The sequence below is a fragment of the Anoplolepis gracilipes genome, chromosome 9, assembly GCF_047496725.1.
Source record: "Anoplolepis gracilipes chromosome 9, ASM4749672v1, whole genome shotgun sequence".
Taxonomy (NCBI): domain Eukaryota; kingdom Metazoa; phylum Arthropoda; class Insecta; order Hymenoptera; family Formicidae; genus Anoplolepis; species Anoplolepis gracilipes.
In genome coordinates this window covers 44,084-65,916 of record NC_132978.1, presented here as the reverse complement: position 1 = coordinate 65,916, position 21,833 = coordinate 44,084, and the positions used below count along the sequence as shown (strand labels likewise).

General features: G+C 34.7%; 1 protein-coding gene across 3 annotated transcripts in view; it reads left to right on the top strand.

The window, feature by feature from the left end:
* The window catches only part of LOC140669737 (paired box protein Pax-6), an 87,702-nt gene extending 67,756 nt beyond the window's left edge, over positions 1-19,946 (top strand). The window contains exons 7-10 of one of the 3 annotated variants that reach the window (XR_012047396.1): positions 13,269-13,528; positions 14,342-14,646; positions 16,089-16,495; positions 18,199-19,946. Coding sequence is in view for 2 of the 3 variants with exons in the window: in XM_072899802.1 (XP_072755903.1) it covers positions 13,269-13,528; positions 14,342-14,646; positions 16,089-16,399; positions 18,199-18,293 (971 nt within the window). In the remaining variant the exon portion in view is untranslated. The remainder of the gene's footprint in view (positions 1-13,268; positions 13,529-14,341; positions 14,647-16,088; positions 16,496-18,198) is intronic. The other 2 variants (XM_072899803.1, XM_072899802.1) reach the window with 2 other exon arrangements.
* Positions 19,947-21,833: the final 1,887 nt, after the last annotated feature.

The window sequence follows — 21,833 nt, the reverse complement described above, 5'->3', positions numbered from 1 at the left end:
TAACGTCTGCGAGTAAACTGGATTAATCGTCTATGAAGGGAGAGACCGTAACCCCGCCGCATTCGTTTGCAATCAGATCCCTCCGGGGAACGCGAAACAACATCGCTTGTGTTGAGCGTCGCGCCGCCTTGTTTCCACTGCAATTTTATATCGATCACCCGCAAGGAGATAGGGAAAGATCATCGGGTTGGAGGCGCGTACTCAACTGCTCCACATTTAAAATGAATCAGTAACATTGTTAAAGATATTACGATAAGAGAAAGAAAGAGAGAGCGAGAGAGAGAGAGAGAGAGAGAGAGAGAGAGAGAGAGAGAGAGAGAGAGAAAGTCGGAGAAAGGCATACAATGTGTGAAGCTTTCTTCGTACATAACATAAATTCATTAACATTCTTTCTCAAATTTTTCCAAATTTTAATTTATAAAATTATGATTATACGATATATTAAAACTCGTAATATAATTAGAAAATAAAATGTGTATAAATTTTAAAATAAATATTTCAAATTTATTTACTAATGAATGCAATGCGAATAATATATAATAAAATTAATAAGATTATCGACATTTTTTGAAAATTCATAATTTTATAATCTATAATAATCTAATAATATTAAACTATTGAATAAATATATGGTTTATATTTTTATATTTATTATCATATTATAATAGATATTAAATATTCTTTATAAGGTGAAAACTGTAAAATTTATTCTGAGAGAATAGAAGAATACATTTTGGCATAAGTGCCAAAACATTGTCCTCGAAAAAAATCAATTTCATAGTCTCTTGCGATGTAAGTTTCGCTCTCATCTATAAAGAGAAATCAAACCCATGAAACATAGGGAGATTTCTCATGAAACCGCTGTAAAAGATTTTACGTAAATCAGACATGACGTTTGCATTGACTTACAATGACTTATATCGACTACAAAACGTCTATTCCAGAGATCCATAATGCGCCTCCGAGGAAATAAATTAGCCCATCTGCATGCAACGTTTTATTCGGATAATTACATGTTCGAAGGGACTAGGCGGTCGTAAACTATCTCAAAGGAGTTTGTAAACTAATTCAACTACCTAGGCTTTTTTTATCGATTCGCGGTGATGAATTTACTAATAATAATTTATCTAAACTCGTTTAATTGCACTGACCATATATTGTATATTATTGTAACTATTGTATTATCCTTATTATCAATTTTATATTTCTAATTCGTGCAAGATGAAGTGATAATTATAGGATTTTAAAAAGATATAATTGCATGGTTTACAATGAATTATTTCTCAAAAATTTACATAATTTTTAAAAAGATTAATTATAAATATAGTACAAAATGATTTGTAAAAAAGAAGTTATCAAACATTATTTAAATTCTTTGAAGTTTGAAATTCTTCAGTGATTTGTGCCAGTTCACCGCCGAGGTCCGTCGGCGTAAAAGCATCGCTCGTTGCCGGATTTTACTTTGTAGCACCCTTGGGACGTGGCACGGGGGTGCGTGACGTCGTGCAAACTGTTTGGCTACCAGTTGCGCGCTCCCAGAAGGCTCGTTTTGCAATTCGTAAACGAATTATGGCCTTCCATCGCGCCGCATTCAGTCATCGGGGAAGAGTTTCGAAACCGCTTTTGATTTACATTCCGGTCACGCCGGCGTGCACGACTTGTGGCATCGACGCGAGATTGCTCGCGGTCACGTCGATTAACAATGAGCTTCAATTTTGAATCCTTGTTAACTGGATAATTAAATATACTTTGCTCGTTTTTTTCCGATAGTGTGAGAAAATAATTAGGTTTACGCATTTTACAATTAGTTTTATTCAGACATTGGATGAATAAAACTAATCAATAGTCATTATAATAAGGATTTCAAAATCAGAAGACGTTCAAAAATAACAAAATGGAAATTGGAATTATTTTAAGATTTTTAGAGTTGCATTAAATTCGAATTAATATATGTTAACCATATAATGCTAAGCCGATTACATACCATGTCTATTTTATTAAAATTTGTGGATTTATTTCATAAAAGGAAAAATACATCAAACTAAGAATATTAATTACTTAAACACACATTCAATCGTTTTGAATGAGTTAATGCATGCTTGCGATAGGTTTCTGAACTGTTGGCACTGTCAATGACGAGAAGACATCTTTGACATCGTCAAATTAACACGAAATGTGTAAAGTCAGTCAATGTTTGCCGATTTAACCAACTGTGTATAGGAGTCTGAGTTTGCTCGACGTATTTAGCGCACCTTGAAGTTCAACCCTTGGTTTAATCGCCCTCTATCACGGTACTTCGGTCGTTACATCGTCGATAAAAGAACACGTGTTCAGTTAAGCTTCAGTGGTAACATGGAAACTCTTTAAGAACAGATATTTTCTCAAAAGAGTATATATCTTCTTTTTTATTTACTTACTTTTGCTAATTTTAAATTAAAAAAAAAATTCTCTCCAATCTCGTATATTATATGAGCTTAGATCTGCTGAAAAATTATCTTAAATTGTAATCTTTACCTTATATAAAATCGATATAAATATTTATCATATATTAAAAGTAATTGAAGTAAATCAGATAAATTCTTAAAGACAGTTTACATAACCTGTATAGGGTATACACAGAGGAAAAAGTATAGAAACTCTGAAAAATCTAGAAAAATATAAGTTTTACAGAAAAATGTTTCAGACAAAAGTTGTATGATTTTTTGAGAGGGATATAAGATGGTTAGGTGCCATTGACTTAACCTTGAATAATCGCTTGAAGATCACGTGAAGGTCACCTTCAAGTTTTTAAATGGAACATTAAAAACTTATTTTTAATTACATATTCTTGTAACTTACCTCGAAAAAGCTTTTCAAAACTATAATAAAACTTTTTTTGGTTAAGAATTTCCTGAGATATTTTAAAGTTTGTTACGATACTTTTTAATATAAAATATGAAATAAATGAAAAAATGAACAGACCTTGCCTTGGATGGTCGGATCCTTTTTTCCACAATCTTGCCTCAGATTCTTTTTCTGTAAAACTTATATTTTTCGAGATTTTTCAGGGTTTCCATACTTTTCCTCACCCTGTATATTACTTAATATATATATTAGTATACGAGTATATTATAGTGTATTACTCAATGACAGATATTTAAACATTAAATGACATGAATATAATATTTCTTATTAATTCTCAAAAAAAAAGCATTACCTTTCGTCTAATTAGAATCCTTGGAAACCAATGCGCGAACTTGCGAATAACTATCAATCGTGATATTCCGAGATTCGCGGAGAAAAGCCTCGTGGAAATCCGGATGAGAGGAAGTAACGCGACGCGTAAACGGATCTTAACCGTATCTCGTAGCGGAAGAAGGTAGAGGAGGTGGGGGAGGGGGAAGAGAACGAGCGCGCGCGAGATCGGAAGGTGGGAGGGAGGAGAGAAATCTCGAGGCGAAACTTGCAAAAGTACATCGCGGCTCAAGAGGCCGGAAGTAATCACGTGAATTCCGCGCGCCGCGAGATCCGCGTTATCGCCGAGCGATTTCACGGCGTTTAGTGGCTGGCGACCGTTGTTCCGCGTGACGCGCGTCGAATTAAGAAAAAGGGGGAAAAAAAAGGCAAAATAGAATTAATAGAATAAGAAAGAATTAGTATACAGCGGGGCACCGCTGTAACAATCCCGAGAAATATGAGTATTCAATATACTAGTATCCAAAGTATCCTTTCGCTTTTGATTTGACAGATTTGAAATTTTTTGTGGCGTCTATTTTTCACGTATAAAGATTCTTTTGGTTAATTTGACATCTGTCTTATAAAAGTTATCGAATAAAAGTTCGATTAGGTAAATTCAACAGATCTAAAGTCATGGTAGGAAAGTTTTCTTATTGCTTGTAATTCAGCAATTATTAAAATGCTTCGACATTTTTGTCTGCGTAAAAGAAATGAAGTTTAGTAAAAGAGTATGATTTGTGTGAATGAAATATATCTATTTTAACATATTTAAAATATTTACAATTTGATTTACGTACATTCATTAATTTTTATTTCTAAAGGAATATTTAATCACATTAAAGCATACACATAAAAGCATTTGTCTTATTAACAAGTGAAAAAAAGAAGAGAAAGAAGATATAAAACACACAGAAAATCAAAATATTAAATACAAAGAATTTGGCAAAGATTTACAGAACGAAACTGACAATGAGAAAAGATGACAGGAAGAGACCCCAAAAAGGAGAGATATGACGCTAACTGTTGGAAACTGGGAGAATGTTACAAATGAATCGCGCAATAATCCCCATAGTCGACTTCCCTCGGTCTTCATTCACCTCTCGTTCTCTCTATAAGAGCTGCTTAGGTATTCCAGTGTACGGCTGGTTGCACTGCCGCTAATGGAGTTTCCAATATTTTCCTTTCTGCATCGCCCGCGCTCTCCCCTTTGCCTCGTTTTACGCGCTTCCCTCTCTTTCTCCCTCGTCAGTCTTTCTCGGCGTCTGTCCGTTCGCTTGATCGATTCTTCAACTTCTTCCCGCCTTTCGCATGTCTCCCTTTAACGTTTGTCCGATATATTATCCCGTTAACTCGTGAGACCTGCCTCGATGTTACGGTTACTAGCCTTTTGAGACAGTTTGGAGGTCAAAATCAGCCGTATAATTCTATCGTAGCACGTATGTACGTCTCTTTAGGCATGTTATCTTATTAAGAACCTTATCATTTGGCTACAATTAATTTTTTTCACAATATAGCATATACATATACGAAATATCAGCAAGATATCATATTATATATATATAGGTATATATTATTTTGCAATCAGTTGACAAGCTCCAATCAATGTATCACCAGTGTGATACCTAATCTTATATATAATACCTTACAAAAAAAAAGAACTAAATCTTATATATAATATCTTACACAACTCTTCAAAATATCGTGATTGACACAACTGATTTATGAAAAATAGCATTGGATATAATATGATTAAAAAGATACCATCGTTATATTATTATACTGAAAGTGTTGGCTCCACAAACTGTGTGTATGAAATGTTAAAACGTAGTACGCGTACAATTCTTCCGCGTTCACTGGCTACCGATTAGGTATCTATGTATATCTGTACGCTCATACTAACAGTTTCGTTGCACGGTCGGCATAACCAGAGCACAGTCCATATTATACCGCTTAGCCTTTAATCCAGCCCGGGGTCGACACCTCGTTTCTTTCCAGCCATTTAACACGGCTGGAAAGCGCCCGCTATAACCGGAACTCGTTCACCGTTGTTCCCCGCTCGTCATCGACGAGCCAGTGAATGTATTAACTCTTTTGAATACAATTTTACACAACGCGGTGGAGATCGTCACGCTCCTATATCGAATTATTCAAACGTTGTTAATCATTCAGCATCGGCTGAGTAAGTTGAACGAGGAAAGAGGGAAGATCACCTGTACTGCTCAATTTAACTTGGAATGTCGCATTAATTTTCGCATCAGTTTATCGCCATAGAGTCCATTATAATCCCATGAAGCTTTTCCATTCCCATTGTGGCTATAATCATCATTTTCCAATTGACAAATATATAAGTCAATATGTAAATGTGTGCCTACATTAAATTTAGTATATAATTTAACATTATAAGTAATGATAAGAAAAAGATTAAAGTGATTCTGATTTCAAGACATAATCGTAATAGATATAGTCTATAAAATTAAATTAATTTTTTTATAGACAAATTTTATGAGTTTTAATAATCTAAACAAACAAATAATATATAGATAATTTGCAGTGTTTACATTGTTTAAGCAAAAATCGAAATTATCTCGAATTATCTCTTGACGTGTCGGATATATTTGATTATTCCTATCTTTTTGCAAATAATATAATTTGCAAAAAATATAATTTCATTGTTATGCAACATTTAGTATCTCAATTGGAAAATGGTCTCTAATCCAGGAGATATATTTTCGGTAGATTCACGTTGGAAAGTTCGACGCGCGTCGCATATTCGGTATTAAGGGACGGGAAATCCAATAAATTTGTACATAGGATTAGGCACTAGGTCGGAACGGATTATACCTCTTACTCCTATCCGCTCTTGAGCGATACGATACGCAATTTCGCAGCAAGAGAGAGAGAGAGCGAGAGAGGGAGAGGGAGAGGGGGAGAGGGAGAGGGGGAGAGAGAGAGAGAGAGAGAGAGAGAGAGAGAGAGAGAGAGAGAGAGAGAGAGAGAGAGAGAGAGAGAGAGAGAGAGAGAGGAGAGAGAGAGAGAGAGAGAGAGAGAGAGAGAGAGAGGAGAGAGTTCTCTTTTGCCCCTACAATTCTATTATTCGGAAATGATCCTTCGCAGATATTTTAAATTTCTAATTGAAAAATCAATCGCATTTTCCGAATTTTAATAGATTTCTGTATTAATAAATTATGTTCTAATTATAATTAAGTTAAAACACAACATTTTGCATATATGCAATAATAATTTTCCAAGTTAATAATTTTAAAGCCATATGTTTATACGAAATAAAATAATTTTATTATATTTTAGTATATATTTATTATATATTTATATATTTATATTATATATTTACATTACATTATATTTATATTATATTTATTATATATAATGTTCTTTTTTTACATATAATGTCCTTTTATTATATATTTTTACTTTATATTGAAATTTAAAAATATTACATAGTTATAAAGTATTAATATAAAATATGTGATCCACCAAGTAATCATGTTGAAGTTTTCTATTTACAATTAGTCTTGTTTAATTCAAGTACCGTTGTCATCCTGATAAATATTGGATTCTCTGAAATTGTTTATATATTATTTATCTATACTATATTTCACCCGTGTCTTCCTATCATTCCCGCCCCCTTTGCGCCATTTTTACGACATCTGGATGGCCGTTGCTAACGCATCATGGCCGGCCATTGTCGTCGACTGGCTTTTCTAGTCGGGTTAAAAACGATAATCGTCATCCCGAGGGGTGCGAGGTGTCGCACCAAAACGGGTGGTACCCCGATCTGTTGTCTTCTGCTTTCGCGTACATCGCGCACCTATAGCATCGCACGTACATATAACGAGGGGAAGTGTTACTCTCTACATTGAGGAGGGTAGAATACGCTAATAAAAATGCACGAAAAAAGGGCGGCCGCGGTTGGCATTACGCGTTATTAGCTGGCCCCCTAATAATAATGGCCGTCAGACTTTCCGTGCCGACGTTGACTCTTATTCGTCTGAATGAACATGGTGCGCGCGCGCGTAACATCTGTATCATCGCTGCCATTCTGATGCCATTCGACGCGGAATGCATCTGGTCTTTTACCCGAGGCTTTCCTCCCTCCGTGAGTCCCTCCGGTCTCATATGTTTAGCCTTAGTAACCGTAAAATGTCCTTTACATGCTCGACGTTTTAGTCAAAGTGTTGGCTCGGGATTGTCGTCTTTCATGCAAAACTAGTTTAAGGGATTGTGAAGTAAAGAAAGATCTGTGGTTTATAATTGTATTAATTTTGAAGCTTCTCACTTGTATGTGTTTGCACGTTAAGAAATTAAAATAGTTCAAGCAAATATATGTATAATAAATGTTTTAATTCGGAATTATGTAAAAATATATTATGATATTATTTTTTTTATTAAATTTTTATATATTTAGTATTGAAGTAGTTGGAAAATAATAATTGGGAAAAAGATTTTTTCTTATTCTTAACTTATTGTCAGCATTAATTAATTTCTTTAAATTTGTTTTACATGTGGCTTATAAATCGTAATAGAATTTGAAAACATTTAAATTAAATCAGAATACACATATAGTGTATAGAAATACATATTAGAACACACAAAATATCAAGATTATAAATATATTTAAATATGTAAATATGTAATATATATATAATCAAAATACAGAGAAGAAGATACAGTTATATAATTATAAATAGAATTTTCGCAAATTATAAGTCGTTTAAAATGAGCTTTAGCAAACAAATTATAAATGTATAATAATTTAAGAACGGATGAATGTACAATGAAAGAATGTATATGCACGTTGTGTTTCTCGCTGATCGTTCATTCCAGTACCTCGGGAGCTCGATCTCTCGTCGCACGAGCCACAAAACGTTTCTCTTCCCAGACGAGAGTCACGTTAATCATGCTTCGACGAAGCTCGCGGTCTGAAAGGTTGGCCACTTGGTGCTTGCCACTTTGTGTTCGCCACTGTGTTCGTCATCCAAGAGGACTGAAGGAGGGAACGTGCATCTCTCGACGAGAATCGATTGCGTAGTACGCACGAGAGTGGACCACGTGCCGTTTACCCTATGTGTAAAGTTTCCCTAAGTGTAGCATTGTTTTCTTCGATCATCAAGTTGCAATCACGTGACGCATGAATTTGAACTTATGGCAATAGCCCATGTCGTAGACCTAACCAGCAGAAGAGGAAGAGGAGAAGAGAAGAGAAGTAGATCGGAAGCGCTTAGGGTCCTCTCCTGCCGAGTGTGTTTTTCTTTCCTCCTTTTACTTTTTATTTCTCATTCGAGTGACTTCTCGTGGTCGAGTTAGGAGGGCACGCGGGTAACAGAAACTTTTGAGAAAGAGAGAGAGAGAGAGAGAGAGAGAGAGAGAGAGAGAGAGAGAGAGAGAGAGAGAGAGAGAGAGAGAGAAAGAGAGAGAAAGAGAGCTTCTCACTATTCTCTCTTCCTTTTCTCGCGTTGCGGCTCAAATCGGTTTCCCCTCTCCAGGCAACTTTTGTTTCTTCGCTCTTGTTATTCTTACGGGCTGCTCTCGACGATCCTTTTCCCGGGCCGATCGCGCGACGATTGAAAGTAAACTACCGATACGAATCGTCACAATGCGACCTCATTGCAATAGGCATTGTCGCGGCCGCGCACGTTCGCGTACAATACCGCTCTCTCGACGCGGTCTTTAAAGCGTTTAGCTAAGTGCACCACCAAGTCCATTATCGACGTTAATAAACGTCCCTTCTCTCGTCCTCTCGTCGATCGCGTATACTCGACTCTACGACCTGAAGACGCGACGCGTTTTAACGATTCCGCGTTTTTGATTTATAAAAAGAACTGACGCTATTGTTTCACATGATGGAAAGTTTTTCTTGGATTCTTTAAAAGAGATGCAATATCTTTTCAGAAAATAAAAAATATAAGATATAGAATAAATTAGAGATAAGACGAATAATCTGTTATGTATCCAACTCTTTAGACTCTAATATATTTTACTTAAAGGCAAATAATTATCAGAACAAAAAAATATGTTTAGAGTACATATATATTTATATAATTTCTACATTATAATAAATACATTAAAAAAAGTAATTATTGGTAAAATATATGTTCTAAAAATTTCACTGTATGTTTTTAAATTCATTTAAAAGGTTTATATATTTTTATTTAAATAACCTATGAAAATTGCTGTACATTTTTTTAATCCACATTAAACATATAAGAGTGCAAACTACATTATCAAGAATCTTGCACGTACAATATCGAATATCGAATACACGGAACGACGTTGGTATAGTTTAAACCATGAACACAGTTCCGCCATCACGCTCGAACGCGCGGCAGCCCCGGTTGGTGGATAATTCGTTGAAGGAAGATGCGAATGATCTGGTTGGGGCCAGAAACGAAGGAAGACAGGGGGAAAAACGAGAAGCTGCCTGGATGACGTGGATTCCCCTCCATGGGCAAAAATGGTCCCGCGTGTTTAGCTTCTATCTTCCAAACGTTCTTTAGCACGGAGATCCCCCTCTTTCAGATCCCCCTTGAAAGATTTTTATTCATCTATCTATATATTTTTTTTTTGTCCGCAAAAAGTAGTATAAATATATTTAATGCTGTGACATTTGTAGCATCTCTCAAGTTCGGTCTTTTTAATTAAAATATGCAAGCGAATGATTTGAGACAATATTTATGCGTGAAATCGACAAAGAGAGGGCAAAATTGAATCAAATTGAAAGAAAGATATAAATCATCAACTAAAATATATGTATATCTTTTGTAATTTATAAATGTATTCCCTTTACATACTGTGAATTAATTCTTTGCTTGACTTGCATTTCTTTCTCGTTTTACTACACAGAAAATATTAAGATATTAATAAGTACTCAGTATAATATTAAGTAAAGTATTGTTCAATTTAATAATTTTTATTTAAATATAATATTAATGTTATATCCGAGTTAAATATTTTCTAAATCTTACGTTTAAAAATATTGCTCCAAAAAATTTTTGGAAAAATTTTTTCTGACATGTTTTGTGTAACAAAAAGTTTGTTAATATTTTAATTACGATATTTTATCACTGGGAATCGTCCGTATGTAGAATATGGTGTACCAATTTCTGGTTGCCGATTTATCTTGTCTTTCACCCTATCTTATATAGTTGCTCCGACGGCAAATCTCTTCCCTTTAAATGCTCTGCATCGCTGCTAAAGTCGCGAGCACACCGCGTAGAAACGATGAGCAGCGCGATTCGGTCGTGATGGTAAAGACGAGATCCAGCAACCGCGAAGGCCCAAAGTTGCTCCTCAAGTTCCGACGGAAGGCTCGGAAGGATGGGAGGAGAAAGGAAATGTAGGGGGAGGGAAGGAGGATAAGGCGGTTTTAATTACCGCTTAAGACACCCTCGTAACGTTTACCCCGCGTCGTAGATACTGACGGAGGGCCGCCCCTAAAGATATCGTTTGCAGTACACGGTTACGCAGGAACGACCCGAGGCTGGTGGCTGAGGAGAAGGACGCAAGAGGAAGGTAGAGAGAAGGGAACGAAGACCGCGGAGAACTTGTACGCTAACCTCGCACTCGATTCCCCTCAACGCGGGGGCAGAAGTTCGAGACAACCAACCCTACCGAGCCGCGAGAACTTTGCCGCTACTAGCGTGGCCGTCTGCCAGCTTCCTCAAGCGAATCACGTGGCGGAGGGGAACGAAAGGATGAATCGGGAAGATGTGTATCTTGGATTTTGCCGCTTATACGACGATTATTACAGACGTTTTCGTTATCCCCGAGTTCCGCGGGTACTTGTAATCTGACGTCATAGATATAGAAAATGTAATATCATTACTCGATATTATCTCTCGATAATATCTACACAGCAATTTCAACGATAACAGTTATTTCTGTTATTTACATATAGTTTCTTACGTGTTTAACATGTTGTATGTACTCGTTTTTTATCCTGCAGGAAAATAATATATCGAGATACTAATGCTATTCACATCTTAAAAATAAATTAAATATTATGTATATATATATATATATATATATATATATATATATATGTATGTATATGTATGTATACCTATTTGCACCAATAAATATATTTTAACGTAATTTCTTATTGTCAAACGATACATCTTCACATTTATATATTTGAAATACATACATATATATATATATATATATATATATATATATATATATATATATATACATTTTTAAATAATGTTTTATTTAAATGTGAAATACAGTATATATTTTCAATAAATTATATTTAAAATATGTTTATTACTGAGTTTACTATTGAATACAATAGATTCTATTTTGCATATTTTATATAATTTAATTATACATATCATTAATGATATATATAAAAATATGCAAATATAGAAACTATCTATTTGAAAAATGCAATGAATAAAATTATTAACTATAATAATTCATAATATATAATAATATATAATTCTAATAGAATAATTCTAATAGAAATATCAAACATTTTTCGAAATAATATTTAAAATTTTCAAACTTTTGCAAAAATTATTTTAAATATCGTTTTTATTTCAAATCTTATGTGAAATTATGTAATAAGAAAAGATGATAAAACAAATACTATTTTCTAGCTACCTCTGAATATAATGAAGCCAATCAACAGAAATAAAAAAAATTAAAAAATTGTTATTTCTTATTATCAATTATATGTATATGATTATTTCGAAAATTCAGAACTTTAATTATATAGAATATATAATTAAATCTCGATAACAGCGACACAATTAGCGTGTCACATCGAACCAGATTCTGACTCGAGCCTCTCCAACGGAGAGGAGGTAGTCGCGAAATGACAGTGGCGTATCTCGTAAAGAGAGAAGGAGGGGGAGGGTGGCCGGCGACTGGCGTCGGGACGCCCGTCGTCTTATCGGGCACCCTGTAGCCCCATCCCCCTCCCGTTCTCCTTCATCGTTCTCTTCTCGCTCTACCCTATGTCTCCGCACCGTACCCCTCATCGTCGTCGAAGCAAACCCGGTGACGCCTCGACGCGCTCACCCAGAAACCGACGATAAGGTTCACCCGGCGACGCCTGCCTATATCGCTCGTGTTCCTTCACATACGCGCGTCCGCACGTATACATACATACATACACACGAATAGACACACGTACAAAGACGCGACGCATATAACACATGTAGATATTGATATAAGAAAACCAGAGAAAGAGAGGGAGGAAGGGGAGTAAACGCGAAACCTCAAATCGTGTGCCACACGTTATCACACATCCTGACATTGATAATACATCGCCGATTTCCTCCGCCGTTACAACCCAGAACAATTCCTGAAAAGCTCAACTTGTTCGCAAGTAGATTTAGAGAGATAGTCTTTATCGATATTTTGACAAAAAATATTATATGTATATTACCTAAATGTATAATTTTCCTGAGTAATGAATTTTAATTTTAATAAAATTTTCCTTGAGTTTGAAATTAATTTTTTCCATTCAAATTGTAAGCTAAATTCACCAATTGTGTTATGATATTTGATATTGATACTATAGTAAATAAACTTATTTTGATTTTTTTAAAGTTCTTGAACTATAAAATTTACAATTTATTTGAACCGAATAGACCGAAGACATGTGTGCACCAGAAAGTTTATTAAATTATAACTCTTATAACAATTTACATGTCACGTTTGACGACTCACAATCAGATTAAAACTCGATAAATCAAAATATATAAAAGAAATATTTAATACATTTTGATTTAAAACTTTTGGATGTATTTCAAAAATTCTTGGAGATTTATTGCTCCATAAAGGGATTAAATCAATAGAATTCTATTATTTAATTATATATATATATATATATATATATATATATATATATATATATATATATATATATTTAATAAAAATTATTTAATTGTATATATTATCTAATAGACAGTTAATTTGCCAGAAATTCTTTAAAAACTTTTCATATACAAAGAGAAATTTCTCGTAATCGCTCTAGGTGCAACAGACGTGATAACGGTGCGCGGCGATACTTTTTATTTTTACAGTAACGGAGCTCGAGGGCGGCGCGCATTCGGACGAGACGAACAGCGGGGGTGACAACAGCAACGCCGGCAGCGTGTCAGGCGGCGCCGATGACGATCAGGCGCGTCTACGTCTAAAAAGGAAGCTGCAGAGGAATCGCACGAGCTTCAGCAATGAGCAAATCGACGCGCTCGAAAAGGAATTCGAGAGGACGCACTATCCGGACGTGTTCGCCAGGGAGAGACTTGCCGGCAAGATCGGCCTACCAGAAGCGCGAATACAGGTGACTATTCGGCACAACGTTTCGCAGCCTTGGCCGAATACTTGATTATATAACTACAAGTAGAATAATTGAGACCGTCAAATAAATGATAGCACGTTTTTCCTTGGAAAAGTTAGCAATTATCGTGGACAGAATATTAAATAGTAAATATTCGTTTATTATGATGTATTATTGAAAAATAATAATTATGAATAATTTTATTAGAAGATTATTTTGTGTTTCCCTATCTACGTCAAGGTCTCAATTATAATATATGATCAGAGGCTACTCATTGCTCATGAATTATAAGACACACACATGGTGAATTTTTATATATTTCATTGATAATTATATTTATATATTTTGCGGATTCTTATTACATGAAAGTTTGCTGTACCTTTTAATTCTTGAACATATTGGTTTCATACTTGTGGCTTATGGCTGTAAGAACAGTGGTTGGCAGTTTCTGAAAGAAAACGGTATTCGTTATAGCGGTTTTTATTTATATAATTATAACTTCATCTCAATGTTTTTATATCAGTTGTATCAAATGTTATATAGTTTTATAATATTATTTTTTATGCACATATCAAATATATACAGGTCTATTATATTTTATCACAAGTATTAAAATTGATGAAATAATCATAAAGATTAATTAAAAAATTAGCATATATTCAATATAATATATTATAATTCGTAATAGATGTTCACAAAGAGTAACGTGTTTTCTTAATGAGCCGTTTCGTCCACGATTGTCAACCGATACGAAAAGTTATCCGTAGCCTAGCGATTGACCTGTATCTTCGTCTGTCTTCTCGTTCACTAACTCAGGTCTGGTTTTCGAATCGGCGGGCCAAGTGGCGGCGCGAGGAGAAATTACGCACGCAACGGAGGGATAATCCGACGCCGCAGCAGCAGCAGCAGCAGCAGCAACAGCAACAACAGCAGCAGCAACAGCAACACACTGCCGGCGTTAGTCTAGTGGCTGCTGGTCACCCGACGCCGCCGCCGCCACCATCGGGAATACTCGGAGGTCAGCCGCCACCGCAGGCACCACCCTCGCCCCCTAGAATACATCACGGATTCGCGCCCACCGCCGTGTATCCCGGAATACCCAGCATGCCCGATTCATACAGGTGAGAAAAGAACGCGAAAAAGTTTTTATCGAGGCTAAGTTTATCCAAAATAGAAATATTAAAACGATGATTAACATTATGATGAAATCGCAGTTATCCAATGATGCATGTATTTCAAATATGCATAGATTAAAAATTCATCATTCAATCATTATTCAAACATTTATTTTTTTTCTACAAGAATACAAATACATTAAAATTATTTATTTGAAGTTTTCGGATATACGGAATGAGGAAACCCTGGAAAATTTTGAAAAATATAAGTTTTACAGAAAAAGAATCTGACAATGAGACAAGATAGCGAAAAGATCCTGGCTATCGAAGCCAACATTCTATTCATTTTTTTTTCCATTTATTTCATATTTTATATTAAAAAGTATCATAACAAATTGTAAAATATCTCAGGAAATTTTTAACCAAAAGATGTTTTATTATATATTGTTTTGGAAAGCTCGAGGTAAGCTACAAGAATCTGCAATTAAAAATAGGGTATCCCATTTAAGAAAAAGGTGACCTTTACGTGACCTTCACACGACTATTCAAGGTTAAATCAATGACATCATTTTATGTCCCCTTATGAAACTATACAACTTTTGTCTGAAACATTTTTCTATAAAACTTATATTTTTTGAGATTTTTCAGAGTTTCCATACTTTTTCTTTACCTTATATATATGCGTGCGCGCGCGCGCGCGCGTGTCATGTGTGTGTGTGTGTGTGTGTGTATATGTACACACACACACACACACACACACACACACACACACACACTTGAAATTGATTCTTTCAAGTATAATATATAATAAATACATAATCTTTTGTATTATTTCAAATATTACTTCATATATTATATAGTAAAGAAAATTAGAAAAATGTCAAAATAAATACGTATTTATTTCAAATACCATTTTGCCTACTTTTTTTATATTTGATGGCTAATTTTATAATTTACTATTTTACTTTATCTATGTAATAGAGATATATGATATAATATAATAGTTAAATATTTATATCATTTATTGTGAAATAATAAAATTCGAGTCAAGAACAGAAATATCTTTTAACTTGTTATCCGTTTTTTTATTTTATTTTTCACATCTTGTCAATGATGTTAATTTATTAAATTTTCGCGTTCATTTATCGTAATGTCTCTTATGGAGGTTTTTAGGACATTCGTCAACTTATGTTTTAAATTTTGATTTATTTGTATTGAATTCCATTATTTACTCTTTAAGCACTGTTTCTTTAAGCTCTGTTTATAATAAAATTCCTTTTCTCAAAACTTTAATTTTTTATTCTCAAAGTACTTGCTTAATAGCGATATTATTTCAGTAAAGTGATATCAAAATATACGTAACTAAGAAAGACTTTCATATTTTACAGTAGAAGAGGAAATGATAGTGTCGCGTCATGTCATTTTTTTTTTTTTTTTTGATATTACAGCCCAATGACGTCGATGCCAAGCTTCACGATGTCGGGTGCCAGTCAGCAGAACCAGCATACGACGAGCAGCATGTCCTCACTGTCCACCGGGGGTGGTATGAGTCCGATGGGCATGACCGTGGGCATGACCGTCGGACCGAGTCCCGGCGCGTGCCTCCAGCAACGAGACAACGGTTACTCGTGCGGGGTCGCGAGACCGCCGAGCTACGAGCCTCTTCATCTAGGCTACGGTGCCAGACCCACTTGCAGCCCCACGCAGCCCTATCACGCGGCGGGTCTCAATCAGTACAATCAGAACGCCAGCTCGACCGGTGAGTGTCTACCGCACTCACTGCATTCGCTGCTTGCACTCTAGCCGATGGACTACTACTACGGCTACCATGGATAACACGCTATCGAGCCTGCCGGTAATGGATTATACACGCTTCTGTCTTCCCTTGCCCCCCTCCCCCCTCCCCCCTCCCCCCACCTTCTTTGGTGCCCCTCAAAGTATTCCCGTTCGCGCGATCGAACGATCTCGTGAGAGATAATTCCCCATCTCATTATATCAGTAAATGCTATCTAGGGATGTCCGTAAAGCTACTCGCCTGCATCGTCTATATTAGCCGCCTGAGCGCTTCTTATTTCTAGTTAATGGATTGTAGGTGTTAGTAGAGTGACGTGCAATTTATGTTGACAGAACAATACGTTGTACAAAACTCTGCGTGTCTTAAAAAATAATTATTATTTTTATTATAAAAAAAGTGTAATCAAATGTGTATGTATTTATACTGTCATTGCTATTACCCACTTGTGGTTTGATTTCGTGTGTTATTACACATCTATCTTATTGATGATGAGATGATATGATAGAACAATTCATCATTACTAACATTTATTAATAACTTTATATATTATATGTTAAATAAGCTATGAAATTGTATACAAATTTTTATATAGAAAACTAGGGTAAAACTTTAGATTAGAGGAGAGGTCTTTCGATTATGACGATGTTGTCATTTATACTCATTGTACTGTCATTGCCCTGAGTAACGTTCAAAAGATTTTAGCCGTCGCTCATTATTTATTAAAAAATTATAAACAGAAAAGTTTCAGTTTATTTACGTTATAGGTATCTTTCGCATATTATATGTACTGAAAACTCATGTGAAACTGTATATAATGATCCAACAGAATATGGGAAATTGGTTATTTGTAACTATATCCAATAAGGTAAAAATTAAGAAAGAAAGAAAATTTCTCAATATGTTTTTCGGACATGGATTAAGATTTTACATTAAAACTTCCACGCAGTACTATCAGTCCTTTATAGTTTCCACACTCTCAAGTTTTACTATATTTATTTATGTGGGAAGACATGGAGGACGGGGCTTTGTCTCCCTGTGCACTCCCACCTGCACATTCTTTTCTAGCATGTACTTTCTATGTATACTAGAAATAGAATGTAAAATTTTAATTCTATATTATTTTCTTGTCGATGACTTTCTTCATGCTTGATATTCTATAAGCCACTGTTTATTTATATGTCCTTGCTAATGTAAAGTGATAATTCATGCTAGAATATAAACACATTATACTTAACGAATCTTTCTTAGTTCATTTTCACTCGTCAACGTGACTATAGTTGTAAATTTCAGTAATTAAATTTCAATGTTAGAAAGTAAACGGAAGATGCTACATGAATTTTTACATCTCACACATAATAATGAAATATACTTTTAATGGGTCTATTTATTTAAATGTGATATATTGAATCCGTGGGAGGGGGGATTCTCTCCCCCGCTCACGCGTTCAATATATTACATTTAAATAAATAAATACATTAAAAGTACACTTCATTAAATATACATGATGTGAGAAAACTATTTATGAAATTTTTTTTGTTCATAACTTTTTAATGCACAGCGAGCGACGGCTAAAACCTTTACAACGTTACTTAGAGCAGTGATCTTGACAACATATGTCAAGGTCATCATAATCGGAGTTAGGGCCTCTAATCTAAAGTTTTTTACCAAAACTAGTACTAGCAATTTGCACATAATTTTTTTGCATGCAAAATATTCCATGTCCATGAATTTATTAGAATGCCACACAATGGATTCTCTTGCAGGTCTAATATCGCCTGGCGTGAGTGTGCCGATCGCGGTACCAGGTCAACCGGCGCCCGACATGGCGGCGCAATATTGGTCACCGAGGCTGCAGTGACCGTGGTGGTCCTCGACGTCGACCTCGTCTCCTTAGACTTGAGCTTCTTCGTCTATCTAGTTTACGTTATCGAAAAAGAACGACACAAACGGTTACGCGTGATCGTGAAAGTCTCCGCACTTTATGATGTTGATTGTTTGTGCGTGCGACTCTGTCTCGTAGTCAAAAATCAAAGTGAACTATCACACCCGTGCGCGTTTCGTTTAAGCCAAAGCTCTGCTTTCATGGAAACGAGTTTGATTTGTCCGTGTTCGCGTCCGCTGCTTCCGTTTCTCTAAGGCAATGAATGCGCCATGAACATCATTTCACACACAGAAACTTTTCCCGAAGAAACAACATTGTCCGTGAAGTCATTGATATTTAAAACATCCGAGACACAATAGAATCCGTTCTATCTATTCGGTCAAGGCGAAGAATTAAATTTTTAACTAAATGGTTCTGATCGAATCTGTTTATGTATTGATGATAAATCGGTGTAGTAATTGTATAATTGCAATACAAATGTGACATAATTGGGTTACAATAGGCGAATCAATTAATTTCTGTGTATATGATGGTGTGAATCTTATTCATCGTTAAAATTAAATTCATAATATCCTGTATTAAAAATTAATATTTACACTTACGATTAACATCTTCCCGATCAAGTCCCTTTATTATTTATAGACAAATAATAATGCTGCTTTTCCGTACTTTCACTAACAATGTTAATATCATAATGCACACGCAAAAAGATATTTCTCCTCTTTATTTCGAGACGTTTTATTAAAATCCAATAACTCGTAAGTCACACACGATCTTTGTAAGACATATGTCAGTAAACGCGTGGTAATTTTTTTATATAATGTATTAATGATCGGCAAGATGTTTTGGAAAATTTTCCAAAATATCACATCCACGTATATGCACACTTTTATAATTATGCAGTTTCATTTTATTCATATACGATTATACTTCCCATATCTTTGAAATAAAATCGGGCAAGATGAGACGCGGTGAAAAAGAAAAAAAAAAATGAATCATCGGCAATGTGCAACTCGTGTAATAATAATTAGCATGAAAATCGGAGAGGGAAAAAAGAGAGAAATTCGCTCTCGAGAATTCTCGCAGTTTTTATTCGCAACGTTTCGTAGATGTAATTCTTGTAGGCGAGAGGAAGGGAAATAAAAATAGTTTCTAAGTCGGTATTATGTTATTATTTATACTCGTGTAAAACAGAGCAAGAGAGAGAGAGAGAGAGAGAGAGAGAGAGAGAGAGAGAGAGAGAGAGAGAGAGAGAGAGAGAGAGAGAGAGAGAGAGAGAGAGAGAGAGAGAGAGAGAGAGAGAGAGAGAGAGAGAGAGAGAGAGAGAGAGAGAGAGAGAGAGAGAGTCAGGAGATAATAAACGTGAGTTTGTTGTGTGTACATACATCGTAAGAATATCTCGATCATCGACGAGATATTATTAAAGACCGGTAGTCTTACGGGGTTTAGCGGTTTAACGTGACGCGAAAAAATTACTGACAATGCAAAAATTTTCTTAATGTAGGTAAGAAAATCTTTGTACTATTGATAATAAAATAATGATTAGATACAATAAAACGCTTATTTTGTTATTTTAGAGACAGCTATATACACAGAAGATCTATACATCTTTTATAATGAAACAACAATTAGATGAGTTAAAATATTCGCATGATTCAAATAACTCGTATAATTAAGTCAAAACGGTCGATAATGTCATTATTCTTCAATTACGTCCGCGCTCATCGCGCTCACTTAGCCGTCACGAAAATTTGCCCAGGGCTGATGGTCTTTAATAATATCCCGTCAGTGTTCGACCCAGTCATCATGTGTATATATATATATATATATATATATATATATATATATGTGTACACACACACACACACACACACGCACGCGCGCGCACGCACGCACGCACACACACACACACACACACACACACACACACACACACACACACACACACACACACACACACACACACGCACACACACACGCACACACACGCACACACACGCACACACACGCACACGCGGGCACGCACACGACACGCACACAGTGGTCTCTACAATTCTCTAAATATACTTGATAAAATCAATTCGTAATTTATATTGAAGGTGCAAGGTTCGACAGAGAGGGAGAGAAAGAAAGAAAAAGAAAAAGAAGGACCGAAAATGTCGATTGTGATTTCCCTTAGGCCAGATATGTTAAGCGTACGATTATGCATTCTAAATAAATAGTGTGTACATTTAATCGAGAGTTCTCTCAACGCTTGTTTTCTAATCGGAGAATCCTAGCGTATATATTCCTTGCTATATCAAATATTAATTGCAGAGAGTAAAACAACCATATATGTAATACTGGATATCGATTGTTGATCAAGATAAGTAACGATCGTGTGATTTCCTATTAGAGATCAAGCGCAACTCCTTCCCGAACGTGTTCATCTCGATCCGATAATTCATATGTATCTCGATGCCATTTCGTTGATCCTCTTAGCATAATCGATAATCAACAAAGATATCAACGATCCCTCCTGTATTATCGTCCAAATTAATACTAATTAATTGAACCAATTGTAAAAGAAATAAAGAAAAGAGGAATGTGTGCAAGCAAAAAGATACCATCGTTTTACCTTGCAAATGTAACAATTGTATATTTATTTCGACTTAATAATTAATTTACATTCGAAGACACGTTGTAATTCCTAAATCCTCACTAGAAAATATCTATTGCGATATAGATCTGCTGGCGCAATTAACTCTGGATTACTTCTGAGTGAAAAAAATACTTATGGGTAAGTTTAAATTAGTCCTGATGTGACAAAGTTGTGCTTTGATTATAATCATTTAGTTAATAAATATCAGTAACAACATTATGAAAATGTGTACAAATGATTAAAAAATGTGCATGTTTCTTTCTCTACTTAAGTTAGTAAAAAATGATACTTTTTTGATATATGTATGAACCCTAACAGCACACATGTTCAAAAGATGTTTTTAAGAAATCCATAGAATGTTAAAAACATATTTTAATATCCTGTGGATCTCTTATAAACATCTTTTGAACATGTGTGTTGATAGGGAATAGACTATTAAATAATAAAAGAAGTAATATCAGAGTTAAAAATTAAAGCCCAGCGGACATTTATTACAAAATTGCAACAGTGTATACATAATATCATTATATACATGTATATAATTCTATATATATATATATATATATATATATATATATATATATATATATTCTATATAACTATAACATTATTATAGTTATCACGTAATTTGGTACAAAAGCAAAATGTTTACAGGCTTTAAAAATAATAATATATAATAGATACATTCAGTATAGCCTTAGTCTTTAAGGCTTTCATTTGCTGTAGTTATATTAAATTATGAAATGAGAAATCGTGAATACTTTTTTTGTACTAAATATATTTTATTAGTACGTTATCATTCGCATTCAATAGGTCGATAAGATATATCGAAACTTTTTTTGATTAATAAATTTTATTATATAATAAATTTTTTT